General features: G+C 55.2%; 1 protein-coding gene across 5 annotated transcripts in view; it reads right to left on the bottom strand.

Annotated features, from left to right (window-relative positions):
* Window positions 1-1,708: 1,708 nt before the first annotated feature.
* Window positions 1,709-14,432, bottom strand: part of INPP5K (inositol polyphosphate-5-phosphatase K) — an 18,199-nt gene continuing 5,475 nt past the window's right edge. For 3 of the 5 annotated variants that reach the window (XM_077749920.1, XM_077749917.1, XM_077749921.1), the window contains 9 exons: window positions 13,222-13,338; window positions 12,732-12,907; window positions 12,052-12,163; window positions 11,313-11,422; window positions 4,808-4,994; window positions 3,813-3,950; window positions 3,471-3,554; window positions 3,199-3,303; window positions 1,709-2,978 (listed from right to left, as the gene is read on the bottom strand). In XM_077749920.1, coding sequence (XP_077606046.1) covers window positions 2,919-2,978; window positions 3,199-3,303; window positions 3,471-3,554; window positions 3,813-3,950; window positions 4,808-4,994; window positions 11,313-11,422; window positions 12,052-12,163; window positions 12,732-12,907; window positions 13,222-13,338 — 1,089 coding nt within the window. In that variant the 3' untranslated portion in view covers window positions 1,709-2,918. The remainder of the gene's footprint in view (window positions 2,979-3,198; window positions 3,304-3,470; window positions 3,555-3,812; window positions 3,951-4,807; window positions 4,995-11,312; window positions 11,423-12,051; window positions 12,164-12,731; window positions 12,908-13,221; window positions 13,339-14,432) is intronic. The other 2 variants (XR_013331500.1, XM_077749918.1) reach the window with 2 other exon arrangements.

The following is a 14,432-nucleotide window of genomic DNA, read 5'->3' as shown; positions in this document are numbered from 1 at the left end:
CCCCACAGCAGCAGGTAAACCCCTTAGGTTTGAGAGGCCAGAGCTGCTGGGGGCTGGCCACGTTGAGCAGAGGGGTTCAGCCAGAGAGGCAGGACGACACTGTGAGGAGGCCCCTGTCCCACCCTGCTCTGGAGCCTTTAATGCTTGTGAAGTTGGTCCCTAGGCTCCTTGGCTCTGGGCAGCCTTAGCCCTGTTGGCTTCTTACTTTTCCATAGCACCCTCAGGTACCCCTCACCCCCGGGGTTCCTGTTTTCTTCTTTATTGTTGCTAAATCACAGCTGACACTTTCCTGGCCTGGGAGTGAGCCCTCAAGTCTTCAGTCATTCCTTATAGGAAGTGAGAGGGGAAGAGGATGGGGAAAAGTGACCTTTCCAGAGGGAGGCACTGGCCTGAGAGGGGTGGAGCCCCGTGGGCTGCTGCCGGCCTTGACAGCCCCCTGGACGGGCACCTTCCCCTGGGGCACCCTTCCCTTCCCTCCTCACAGCTTCCCCCGCCCAGGAAAGGCCGGCAAAGCTTCCTTCCTTCCTCTGAGCAGCACATCTATCTAGGGCAGGCTCATCCCCGGTGGCCACACAATGGCCCTTATCAGCTGTGGAGCCAGGCGCAGAGACCCAGCGTACACCAAGTCTCACATATTTCCTGTTTCCACCCAGCGGGTCAGGGCTGGGCCCAGAGCGGCCATATCCTGACTGGGGCCAAGAGGAGGGAGAACACTCCCCCTTCCCCTTCCCGGCCTCTCAATCACTGGACTCACCCCCACCCCTAGGCCAGGAGGAGGCCCCCAACAGGAGGCAGGGGTAGGGATGTGTGAAGACTTAAAGCGGAAGGGGAGGGGTGGGCACATGTGGACGAGCACGCTCCCCCTAAGCAGAAGGGGGTCCCCCGAGACCCAGCCCCAAGGCTCCACTAATGAGAACGAGGAGGTAGTCACGCTGTTGCTTTGGTTGTTTCTGCAATTGTCCTCACAATAATGTTGTGAATGGATTCATTATTTGTGTTCTACAGATGGCCCAGATTCCTGTGTGGGTAGAGGTGGAACTCTGATTCAAACCCGGGTCTTGACCTCGTTCCTGGGTTTCTGCCCCTGCAGGACCCCACAGCTGCCTGTGTAATTTTGGAAGGCTCACGCCACTCCTTTGAGCTTTGGTTTCTCTCTGCCACGCGACAGGTGCCGTGTGGCAGTGCCCATGACGGTTGCGCAGGTGTGAAGGCAAGCAGTGGGCGAGTGCGAGCGTTCGGGGTTCCTGAGGTGTGAGTGCGCTGGGGCAGGGACAGAGGTTACCGTGGAGGGCTTGGGGCAGGGAGATGTGGGGAAAAGGTGGGGCAGAGAGAAAAGATGGCGACGTTTTTGGATAGTTGGACCTGGGACAAAGGCTCAAGACTACGGGGAGGAGGGCTGAACCAGTGGGTGCAGAATAAGCACCTTTTCTGAGTTGTCAGTTCCCAGAAATGCACTCCGCTTCACAGCAAAGTAAACGAAGTGCCTAACTACATAGGTGGCTCGTCCCAACTGTGCCAGGGACCCAGAAGGCCACCATCCTGGAAAGGCATCCCGTTCCCATCCAGGCAGTATCTGCTACTCTCGGACACAGAAAGTCTAGTCTGGATCTACAGGGCCCTTGTCCTCGAGTCTAGCTAGGGCCCGTTTACCATGTGCCACAGTCACACCACCACCGCCACCACCATCATGGAGTCACACACACACAAGTGCAAAAGTCATGTTTCTAATCATCCCCCAATACAAGAGACACAGAACACAGACAGCCATGGGCCACGAGAAGCCAGGGGGACAGTTCTTGATGGTACACGCGGCTCCCAGGGTGGAGTATGGATCACAGAGCGACGGCAGAGTCCCTCACTCTCAGGTCATAGGATGGGCGTGACGATCACAGAGCAGGCTCCCTGAGGTGTCTTCTGGGAGAAGGGCTGTTGACTCACCAGTGGCTGGAGGCAAGTGGTGGGAGGTGGGACGGAGTGCCCACACAGCACCTAGAGAGTGCTCTCTGAAAAGCCCTGAGGCCAGATTCTCCAGTACATCTACATTCTGGCTCTCTTCTCTGCCTGCCTCCCTTCTGGGTGCTAGGGCAGTCGAGAGAGAGGGCAGGTTTCTGGCCAGCGACCGCAGCAGATGAGGGGCAGATGGGCACGGCTGGGCAAGGAACACCCTGGAAAAGTCTGTGCCTTCACAAGAGGGCAGGTTGGGGCACGGAGCCTGACCCCCCAGCAGAAGTGAACCCGGGTTCACTCTTCGGCTCCGGCCCTGGGCCATCCTGGGGTGGGGGTACTGGTGGCAGGGCAATCACCTTGCCCAGCCTCTACATGAGAGCCTGGGTGGAGGGCCCTCCATCCTGCCCACTTAGTCCTTGCCGAAAGCAGGGACCCCAGGCCCTCTGCCCATCCCTCAGGGGCACAGGCAGTGAGATGCCAAGACTCCTGGAACCCAGGGTGCTTGTGCCAACCAGTCTAGGGAGACTGTGCAAATGTGAGCATCCACCTCCCGCCCCCCCCGCCCGGCAGCCTGAGGCCCAGGATGGCGTGACAAGAATGTAGGCCTCTGCCAGATGGGGCATGTGCCTGGCACGCCTGCTTGGGCATGACTGGAAGTGTGTGTGGGGAAAATCAAGGGACGAGATGTAGGCGGGAGGGTCCTTCCCCCATCCAGTGGCCTGTCCTAGGTCTTCACTGTTGACAAACTAGCTGGCTGCACTCACATCTCAGCAACAAAAACCTGTATTTGAGTGGCCAATTCCAGAACTCTGGGCTGGAGAGAGAGCATAAGAGTATGGCTAGAGCTCCCCCTGGGAGGTGGAGGATACCTGCTGCCTCTTCTGGGGGCCGGGCCCCCTGCGCGCCTGGCAGTGGTAGGCAGAGCTGGCTGCCAGCTCTGGCCTCCGCCCTGGATCCATTCTCATCTGGGCTCAGATATGGGGTTGGGCTTCACCCAGTGGGTCCTCCGCCAAGAAGGAGGCAGGCTGGATCTGCAGGGATAAAGCAGGCGGTGAGAAGGTAGAGGTGGAGGTGGAGGTGGAGGTGGGGTGGGGTGGGGAAGAGCAGATTTTCCTTTGTGCCTTTCCATCACTCCTGTTCTCAATGGATGCGGCTCGAAGGTACAAGTGGGTTCCTCGGCCCGTGGCCTTGGAGAAGCGATGAGGAGCTCAAGTCCTCTGACAGTCCCCTCCCCCCAGCAGCATCCCATACCTTGAAGGGTTTGCTTATCCCCACCACAGAATGCAGATTGTTGCTATAGTAACAGAGGAGAAACTGGTCCTCAGTCTCAGGGATATCGCTGACATTGAAGTACACCTGGAGGGGAGGATGCATAGGAATGGGGTCAGCTCCCCGGCCTGGGCCCCACGCAGCTCTCGGCAACAAGTTATCCCACCGTCCGTTCCTTCCGAGAGAGAGCAGTGCTCAGGCAAGGCCTTGTGCCCGAGACGTGGGACACCTATCTGAGGAGAGGGGGCAGGTACCTGGCTCAGCCCATCGTTGAAGGAGACCTGGTTGTCCTTGACCCAGACGTAGGACAAGTAGTCATTAATGTGGCGCAGCCCCACCTGTGGGAGAGGGGATTGGGCAGTCAGAGGTCTGGGAGGACACAGGACCCAGGGCAAGTCCTGAGGAGGGGATGGTTTTGTCCCTCAGGCTGGCCACTGTGGTGTAGGCCCCCTCCCCTTCACTGCCCCTCGGTGGGCAAGGGTCCCTGTGGGTGATGAGCGCGAGCTCCTCAGGGTGCACCCACCTCCCATAAACCCTCAGGGTGGATAAACAGAGGGGTATGGCTGATGGACGCCACGCCTTGCCCGCCACATCACCTTGTACAGTCCAATCCAGTCCCAGGGGCTGCTGAGAAAGTCTGGGGTCAAGGAGTAGCTGATCAACATGTCGTTCTCCATGGTCCACAGGCCCTCGGGTATCAGGGTGATCAATGGGGCAGTCACCAATGGCATCAGCTACACGCAGGAGTGGGAAAGGGATTGAAATCCCATAGCATCATTCCCTTCTCTGAGACGAATGTCCTTGCTGTGCCCTTCCAATCCATCAGGGTCAGTAGGGGAAAAGAGGGCACCCAAGGGGGTGGGCGCTGAACTCTGCCAGGCTGCCCCAAGAAAGTATCAGACCTTGGCTGGCCAGCTGAAGGAGGAGCCAAAGGCGTGTCGTGGGTGGCTTGCCCTGCCAGGGAAGATGGGGCTGGGGGCCAGGTGGGCAACCAAGCAGAGGGTCAAGTGCTGAGGGGTGACGGTGGGGGAGAATGGGGGAGTTGCTGCCAGGTTTAAGAAAGAAGCCAGGTAGCTGCTCCCAGGCCTCTAGCTAGGGTTCCTGACCCAAGGCTCTGGGGAGAGCGGCTATAGGCATGTGAAGGGACACGATGGTAACGGACAGACAAACCAGTATGGAAAAGCGAAGGATAAGGGCAGCCAGCAGGTCACAAAGGAAGACATTGCCTTGGTCGTTCCATGGGAAGATGCAAGGATGGAGGGAGCTCCCTTTGCAACCTGATCCGGGTGGGTTTAGGACAAACGGAAGATGTCCTATTTCATAGTAGGTAATAAGCATAATGGAACTCATTAGCCCCAAGGGATGGCACCAGGAGGAAATGGAAACCTATTCACAAAGGGTCTGAACACATTTCTGACAGCGCCTTCAACAGCTTCTAAGAGCTGCGACACCTGACCTGGGAGGAGTGGCAATGGTGTCCTCCTACAGGTCTCCCCTGGGAGATGTGCTGATATTAGAATCCAGGGCTGGAGGGTTTGGGAGGTGGCCCCGCCCCGGGCACTGTCCAGCACCAGGCGGCCCAGAAATTCACCTCCAAGTCAAAGGTGCCGGTGACAGGCTTATGGTCACTGATGGAGTACATCATGTGGCTGACGTAGCTCCTCAGAGACGGCTGGAAGTGAGGGGCTGGCAGCTTTGGGGTGTGGGGGTTGGCCCGGGGCTGCCGCTTCAACCTCCACAGGATGCGGTCAGTCCATGCGGGCTTGCGTTTCTTCTCACTGGCAGGGGGAGGAAAAGAATGGGGAGAGAAGGGTTGGCAGGAGAGCAGGAAGGTACCCCACGAGCTTGCTGGAGCCCCTAACACCAGGACCTATCAGTGGCCATGAGACCCCTGGGCCACAGCCGGATACGGTATGCAGCGGACAGGAGGGGGCCCAACGGAACCAAAAAGTATGCTGGCCTTCGTCAGACTCCGCCAAGGACCTTCAGCCTGGTCTCCATTTTTATGAATCAAATTGTCATTCAGAAACATTTCCTTTTCAAAGCTTTTCTGAGGTCTGGACTTGGGAGTCAGACGTGAGCGTGACTTTGGCTTCCCCCTCACTAAAGGCGCAACCCCAGAAAAGCAAAGGGCCGCATGTAGGGAAGCTGAGGCTGTGCCTGCCTTCAATACTGTTTGCTCCACTCTTTCCCAGGTGGAGAGGTGGAGATTTAAAGGGGAAGTAACTTTCCCAAAGTCACACAGCTCCCAAGTGGCAGAGCCAGGATTCAGGGGCAGGTGGTGGGTGACCACAGAGCACACGCTCTTAATCACCATGCCAACCCCTCCAGGGGCCCAGCCTCCTCATCTGCAAAATGAAGGTAGTAACAGTTACCTCATAGGGTTGCTGAGACGTGATTACATGATAAAGCACAAAAAATATTTAGCACAGAGGGAGGTACAAAGTAAACTCTGTAGTCACTGGCTACTGTGACTCTCTGTCTTCGAGTGTCCTCCACTGAGAGCCTGCTCACCTGTTCTTTGCTCACAAGCTCTCTCGTAGAGACAAGAGGGGGAGCTTTCCTCCCCGAGGTTAACTGTAGCTGCCCAAGACAGGCGAGTCTCACACTCCTAACACAGCCGTGCCCAGGCTGCTCCCGGTGTTCTCGAAGACTGGCTGGCCAACCAGGCTCCACCCTCCAAAGGGGGACGCCAGGTCCTGGAACTGGGTGGGGTGGGGGTACAGTGCTATTCTGGGTTCCGTCCCCTTCAATTTTTTTAAGTTTATTTATTTATTTTGAGAGTGAGCGAGCGAGTGGGGTAGGAACAGAGAGAGAGAGAGAATCCCAAGCACACACCAGTCATCACAGAACCCACTGGGGGGCTTGAACTCACGAACCACGAGATCATGACCTGAGCCGAAATCAAGGGTTGGACACTTAACCGACTGAGCCACCAGGGTGACCCCTCTCCCTTTATTTTAAAAGAAGAGTGATCAAGCCTGGTCAGATGGTTCCCTACTTTAAAACCTTTAAGGAATCTTCATGCCTCCAGAAATAAGCTCAGGTGCCCAAGTACGGCTTTCAAGGTGCTCAGGAGTCTAACACCCGTCCTACCTTATCTCCCACCACTGTCCCGGATGCGTCCCCCACAGTGACTCTTAAGCCTCGGGATCTTTACTCTTGCAGTGTTTGCTGCCTGGAATACCCTTCTTCACAGGGAGATGCATGATTCCAAAGCTGTCTTTGTCATAAAGCCACCTTTGAGCTCTCCTTTTTGCTTCCAAAGCATTTTACACCAGAGCTTCCCCAATTATGTTATACAGCGCTGCTGTTTCCTGTTTCCCAGTCAGCATGGCGTTTGGCGTGAGCTCGGAAGGCACGACTGGCTCTTCGGTCCCCTGTGTATCCTTAGCATTAGTGCAGAGCCTGGCACACAGTAGGTACTCAATGGCTTGTGGAACCCAAACTAACTAAAACCCCAAACTTGACCTCTCTCCTCAAAAATGTCCATCGAATCCTAACGTATACAGTTTCAAATGCTAATAAGCAGGTTGAAATGCTATTTTTGTCTTCTGTTTCATTCCATTAATGTTTTTAATTAATTTTTAAGTTTGTTTCTTTTTGAGGGAGTGTAAGTGAGAGAGAGAGGAGAGAGAGAGAGAGAGAGAGAGAGAGAGAGAGAGAGAGAGAGAGAGAGAATCCCAAGCAGGTTCTGTGCTATCAGAGCAGAGCCCCACATTGGGCTTGATCTCATGAACCATGAGATCATGACCTGAGCTGACATCAAGAGTTGGTTGCTCAACCAACTGAGCCATCCAGGCACCCCCCTCCCCAGCCATTTACTGTTTTAAATTAACATTTCTGACATAATGTTGTCAATTCAACAGCAATACAGTCTTCTAGCAACGGAGGCAGAATGGTGTCTCGCTGGTAAACTGACTCCACAATCAGACAACAGGAGTCGGGGGAAAGGTCTTTCTCTGTTAGTTAAGAGCCATGTGGTTCTGGTTGGCAAACACGTGATTTGAAGAGAGTGGCAGGCTCAGAGGGCATGGGAGCTCCTTGCCCTCTCCCCATACCTTGCCCTACACATCTTTTTCATCTGCCTGTTCCTGAATTATATCTTTTTATAATTAACTGGTAATTGAGTTTAAAAAAGAGAGAGAGAGAAAGCTATGTGCCCTTGGGCAAGTGACTTCACAACTCTAAGCCTCAGTTTCTTCAACTCTAAGATGGGGCGATAACAGTACTTACTTCAAAGAGACATTGTGAGGACCAAATGAATTAATGTGCACAAGGGAGTGGTCAGAAAGTGCTAACTGGCTAAAGCACATCCGTTTGGGGCTCCTTGGGTCGTTTCAACTCTTCACTCTTCTGGGGACTGTTCAGAGCACATCTGAATGTGCTATTTGCATCGCAGAGACCATAAACAGAATCTCCAAACCTACTGAACCCACAGCCAGTACCTAGCAACGCTTAAACTTGGTAATGCACCACACAAACATACCACTCTCCCTTTCAAAGTGTTCCCCCTCCTCAACTTCCCTGTTATGGCGACTTCAAGATCTTCCCCAAGTCCTGACCACAGCCTGTCTCTCCTTCCTCAGTACTCCTCAGCCTGTCTCCCTTTCTTCCTTTTCCACGGCCTGGCCCAGGCTTATCACGGGGCACCTGTACCGTTCAGTCTTTCAACAAAGATTTACCGAGCCCTTATTACACGCCAGGCAACTGGGGATCTGAAAAACGGGATTGACAAGGTCTTGAAAGAGCTTGTTTGATAAACAAAAGACAAGAAACAAGTTAAATGTGTACAAATTAAATATTATATTTGTTCCCCCAGTCTCCGTTCTAAATGTAACAAGAGCAAAACATGGGGTCCTAAACAGTGTGACAGGTGTCTTCCGGGCTGTTCTAATCCCCCCCACACCGGAGGAATGTTACAGGTTGCATTTGCCTCCTACAAGACACAGGTTCAGAGGTCACCCTGTCCAGGCCGAAGTCAGACGTTTGCCCAGGTCTAATGAAGTCCATGCTCCTTCCACAGCACTCCCCCGTGGCCGATTCCCAGCAGCCAGACCTGGCTCATAACATGCCTCACAGAACTGGACCTCACTTATGCTTTTTTGGCTGAATGGTGTGGCTGAGTACAAGAATTGCTGCTGGATGTTAGTATGTCCTAACTTCAGAAAAACTGAAACCGGGTAGCTTTGCAAATTTCTCTTTAGGAGCTAGGAAATTGAGCCAATTTACTTACCCCGAAGTAGTGATGTGTTCCATTTCTAGGTTGGAAAAGGACCTTTCTCTTCTACTCCCTGTAGATGGCTTCTACCTGTCTCACTGAACTCTGGGCCTGTGTCTTGACTAGATCAATCCTAATATCCTCTGCTCACTGCCTAGAGGTTGACCAAGCTCATGTCGACTGTAACAAAACCCTATTGCAATCCCTGACTTTAACAGGATTTCCCGCTCTGAGCCCTTTCACCCTCCCCTGTAATGGAGCTGACCTCGTTTCTCATTACATCTTGGCTCGGGCGCTGCCGTGGCTGGGCAAAGCTGCATGCGTACCTTGCCCTGCACACAGCTCACGTACGGTCACCTTGTAGAGCTGGTCAGTCTCTTCTCAAGGTGACTCTCATCGGTGCTGCTGACTGACCGCAATGTCCGCCCTTCTTTCTGCCAAACTCTGCTGTGTCCTTGACAGCAGCTCTAACGGACTCCTCTTAGCTCCAGCTGCCTGGCTCCTCACCATTCGCTCAACTTACAGAGTTCTAGAACCTTTTACTGGCCGACTCCCGGACTTGAGAGTCTTTATTTGGATCTCTTGCTATGGGTGGGACTCTCTAATAGGCTGGCTGCTCCTTAAATGCCTTATCTTTTGTCCTTTTGTCCTCTCAGGCCCCCAATTCAACACAGGCCGGGCACTAAGCAGCACACAGAGACGGTCATACATCAGACCCAGTCTCTCCAGGCACTCGGAGTAGAGCGAGAAGAGCACACCGTGTCTTGAGAGCGAACTGAAAGCATGGTACGTGCGAGGCTTTCAAGCAGCATCCGGGCAGGAGAGAGCTCTGGGCAGGATGGGGGAACGTTGGGAAGGCCTCTGACAGACATGATGCCTGAACTGAGTTTTCAAGGGTGAGTTAACAGTCTGGTTACACAGACGCATGGCCAGCGCGCAGTAACGGCGATCACAACGCCCCTTGCATCTGTCATGTGGAAATAGGCACCTGCCTCCTCTTTCACAAGCCTGTCCCGCCCCTGCCCTCATTTCTGCTGCTGCTGGCAAGACTGGCTGTGAACGTGGAGGTACCGTGGGCTGGAGGGAAGCATGTGGGCCACACAGTCCAGTTAGGTCTCAGCGCCAACTCTGCCACTCTGGCCAAGCTTTCGTGGGAGGTCCTCTGAAGTCCTTTAGCACCTCGGGGCCCTTCTAGCCAGTCTCAGCCCCTGCCGACCACAGCCTAGACTCAGCTGCCTGCAACAACTCCCCGTCTCCTGGTTTCCCTACCGTACCTGGGGGTGGGGACAAAGTGAACCCTGGCCCCACGGCCTGCCAGCAGCTCTCTTCCCACTGACAAGCGAGGATTTAAAGTCAACTGGCAGAGGATCCCAGCCCCCAAGGCCTGGGCCTGTCCCACGGACGCCTCCCAATTCCCGATAGGTCTTCTTTCCAACTAATGGCTGGGGAGACTGGTGGTGCCCCTGCAGCCGGGGACCCGGGCCAGCTGGCTGGCCAGAACCTGCCCTCTTACCTCCTTTCTGGCCCGTTCCATTGCCCAGGCTAGACTCTATTTCCAGGGTTCGTGGCCTCTTCTTGTGTACACTGCCCGGGCCATGACCCCACCCTGTCTTGCTCCACACTCCTGAAATGGCTGGCCCTCACCCCCTTCCGTGGAGGGGCCGCTGTGGCTGTGCCATCCCCTTCCGGCACAGGGCCCACAGGGCCATCAGCTCTGCCCCTCCCCCTGGCCTGGTGGGGGAGATAACTGTCCCCTCCCTAAATTCCAGAGGTGATGCGCTGGAGGCACCCCCACCTCCTTCACAAGACAGCCCCATTGTGAGGAATAAATGAGGCAGCTGGTCCAGGTGAAACAAAACCCCCAGAACATGTGAGGGGTTCTTCTTTTTCTTTTGTTAACATTTTATTTTTAAGTAATGTCTCCACCCAATGTGGGGCTCGAACTCGCAACCTTGGGATCAAGTGTCGCATGTCAACCAACTGAGCCAGCCAGGTGCCCCTATTCAAAGAGACGAGAAGCCTTGCCCAATTGGGCCAGGGACTCCATGCCGGAGCTGCTTTTGACCCTCTGCCCGAGCTTAAAGTTTTGGTGGTTACCTGGCCCTTTCTCGGCTTCTTAGGAAGGTTCTTAGTAAAACTACCACCTGAAGACATGAGTCTAATAATAGCAGTCGTCACCATGCTTACCAGGTGTCAGGCCACCTGGATGAGCACATGCAAGGTCTCATTCAATTCTCTACATTATCATCCCCATTTTATAGATGACAAGACTGAGGCTTAAACACCTTGTCCAAGGTCACACAGCCGACGAGTGGCAGAGCTGTACCTCTGACAGCTCTGTCTCTATATTGTTCCCCATAAATTTCCCCACTGACAACTACTACTTCATCTTCCTGAGTAGTACCCGATTCACTCACAGCTGGGGCAGGACCCCTCATACCAGTAACTGGCTCAGCGGAGCTTTCTGTCCCCCTGCCTGGGAGGGGCCAGAAAGCCTGGGGAAGTATGGGGAAGGGGGCCCAGAATGCAGAAATACAGTCCCTCCCGAGTGAGGGATCGGCTGCTTTCCCCCTTCCTCTCGCCCTCCCCGCCCTGCCCCCACCCCCACCCTGCAGCCCTGTCAGCACCTTCCCGCTCCCCGAGGACAACCTGGGGCAGCTCCCACGGTCAGGTGAGCGGGTGGGAGGTGCCATTCCTGGGGCGGTGGCCAGCTGCACCTGCTCCTGCTTTCCTAACACTGGCACTGGGAGGTGGCCTCCTCTGCCACTCGGGCCCACACGGCCCAACTTCCCCAGCCTCTTGGCCCCGCGTTTCCTCCTCGCAGGCTAATTCCAATCCGAGGCGGGCTGACTGTCGCCTGCCGGGGCCCCCTCACCTGGTATCGTAGTTGTTGGAGTTCTTATCAAACTTGTAGGTGGGTGGGAAGAGCAGGGGGCCCTCCTGGAACTCCCGGAGCAGTGGGTCGTGTCTCTTGGCAATGTTGAGCTGGAGAGAAAGGCACAGTCCCATCTCCTAGGAGTCCTGACCCAGTGGCCCAGCACACACTCCATTCAAGGGACGAGCACATGCCAGCAGGCTAGGCAGGAGGCTAGCGACACTTCACGTCCTGCCGCCCCGGTGGCAGCCTCAGCAGCCCGTCCCCGCTCCACCCTGAGGAAAGCAGCTGAATCCTTCTGGAAACATCACGCCATAGTCCCACGAGAGGCAGCTGCCAGCCACTTCCCAGTCCTTGGACTCTAGGGACCCGGCTTTGAATTCCATCTGTCTGGGAGCCACCAGCAGACATGTATCACAGTGTGTTTGGGTAGCCGGGGTCCCCCCAAAGGGGTACTTTCTCATCCTCCCGAAGGCAAGCGAGCCTGGGGACGGGAAAGACAACAGGGCACGGGAGAGTCGGTGCCCGGTGCGCGGCCGCAGCAGGCTGGAGCCCTTCACGTTCCCTGTCTTAGCACACACCCAGCACTTCCTCCAGGTGAAGACCAGGCCCCCGGGGGGAAAGGGAACAGGGGCTTTGGAGGCCTGGGAACCCCTAAGCAGGGCTCCCCACATTTGATGTTGGGCCTCCACAACGGGCTCAGATCACCCCTATGGACCCTTCTTCCCTCCTTTGGTACCTGATCCTTCTCCCACAGGTCCTTGTAGCGCCGATTTTTTATGGATTCCCGAACAAAATGCAGCCCAAAGTCCTCGATCCGAAAGTTCATGTCTCCAAACCAGAGGATGAGGCTGCAGAGACACAAGAAGGCAGCTGAGGGTTGTGATGCGGTAAGAGAAGGCGGGAGCAACGGACCCCAGGGCCACTCACTCCTCTGGCACAGAGCTCGAGGGGCATGTAAGGCGCCCGATGCTGGGAGAGGAGCCAGTACTGGTGAGGATGTGGCACGGGTCCTACTGGACTGTGCTGATGGCCACCTACTTCCCTGTCCTCTGAGCCAACGGGATCAACCCCTGGGGGCAAGTAACAATACAGAGTGGGCTCTAGCCTTCCCACTGCCTCCCTCAACTGGCCACCAGGCAAGCTGAGAACCAGCTCCCTGTGGGTAACCTCAAGGAAGCACGTCATTCTCAGTTGGGGATGTTCAGAAGAGTCCCGATTTCCCAGGCGGGCCAGGGGGCCAGGGAAAAGGAAGGGGTCCCAGACCCTAGGCAGGCAAAGCTGGACAGGGAGCAGACGGAGTGTTAGGGAAGAGGCTGGGAAAGGGTGGGAGGGGAGCCCAAGCTGCCTGAGGAGGGTGCTAGCCCGGGCTGGTGTGGGGGTGGGGACAGGGGCGGCAGTCCGCAAACGCATGCTCACTCGTGGTCCAGGATGTTGGGGATATTCTGTCCCTCAAAGTCTTGCATCTCGAGGATCCGGTCAAAGTGCTCCAGCCGCTGGTCATTGTTGGCCATGTGCGGGGGCAGGTGGCAGTTGATGATGCTGACATAGTAGCCATAAAGCTTCAGGCAGATGTTGATGCCCCCTTTGTTCCCCTGGGAGAACAGGTGGGCAGAAGGGTGGGAAGCTGCTCTGGGTGAGAATCACCTCCCCTTTCCCATCGCAGGGCCAGGCACTCAGCTCCCTGGAGCAACCTCTTCATCTAAGAGCCCATCTCACCCGGTCTGAGCTCTCAGGGGTGCTCAGCTCCTAGGGGCAGGAGAGCAGATATGTGGGGCACTGGCCTGGAATAATGTGAAGATTCATTCCACCCCCTTTTTATTTGCTCACCTCTAAAGTACCCAGCCCTCCCCAGCCCAGTGGTAGGAGGCCTCCCAGCTCACGACACAGACAATAACTCAGGCCTTACCCAGTAGCCGAAGAGGCCAGTGGGGGTGGATTTAGTAGAGAGGATCTGGACAAAGGGCAAATGCTGATGCTTGGCAAAGAACAGTAAGAGGAGCCCCTGCATGCGGACACTGGAGACCTACAGCACAGACGGGGACGGGGGGGGACAATGGTCATTTAACTCCCTGCACCGGCTGACCACATCCGTGCCCAGCCTTGAGGTCAATGGTATCTCGGCTCGAGTCTTATTCCCCTTAGCTGCCAAATGATGCATGCATTCTGGGAGCTAAGCGAGTTCCAATTTCTGTTCTTAGGCTTGGGTGGAAGGCAGGGAAGACAGGGCTGCCAGGGCACCCTGCCATCAGCAGGGCACTGACTCTTCAGTCTCAGCTCTATGCAGCCCAGGGGCTCCTCTCACCCATGCCCTGGGGGTCCTTCGAGCACTCCGGGCTGCTACACCCATGGGCCGGGGCCTCAGAGAGGAATGGCACAATGCAGGAGAGTGGCTAAGGGCACTGCTTTGAAGTTAGCCAGATCTGGGTTAAATCCCACTTGTGCTCTTAGTATTTGATACGGGGTCACGTCTCAGTCTATTTTATCATTGATAAAGCAGGAATCTATCTCATCTATGTCACAGATGCTGGAAGGATTAATTGGTAGCTCTTATTTTCTGGTTTAAGGATTTTTTTTCAAGTAATCTACACACAAAGTAGGGCTTGAACTCATGACCCCGAGATCCAGAGTCGCATGCTCTTCTGACCGAGCCAGAGCCAGGCACGTGCCCTTGATTTAAAATTCTTAAAAGTAAATTGGGAGGGAGGGGGCAGTAGTGGTATCTGGGTGGCTCAGTTGGCTAAGCATCTGACTTCGGCTCAGGTTATCTCATAGTTTGTGAGTTCAAGCCCCACATTGGGGTTGCTGCTGTCAGTACAGAGCCCCCTTTGGATCCTCTGTCCCCTTCTCTCTGCCCCTCCCCCGTGCACATGCACACGCAGTCTCAAAAATAAGTAAACATTTAAAAATAAACAAATAATAAATAAATAAAATAAAAGTAATGCAGGGAGCACCCGGGTGGCTCAGTCACTTAACTGTACAGCTCCTGAATTTGGCTCATGTCATGATTTCACCATTTGTGAGATCAAGCCCCGAATCCGTCTCTGTGCTGACAGCATGGAGCCTACTTGATTCTCTCTCTCTCTCTCTCTCTCTCTCTCTCTCTCTCCCTCTTATAAA

Source organism: Crocuta crocuta, unplaced genomic scaffold, assembly GCF_008692635.1.
Source record: "Crocuta crocuta isolate KB4526 unplaced genomic scaffold, BGI_CrCroc_1.0 scaffold149, whole genome shotgun sequence".
Taxonomy (NCBI): domain Eukaryota; kingdom Metazoa; phylum Chordata; class Mammalia; order Carnivora; family Hyaenidae; genus Crocuta; species Crocuta crocuta.
Note: the sequence above shows the minus strand (reverse complement) of the source record. Positions and strands in the feature narration are given on the sequence as shown.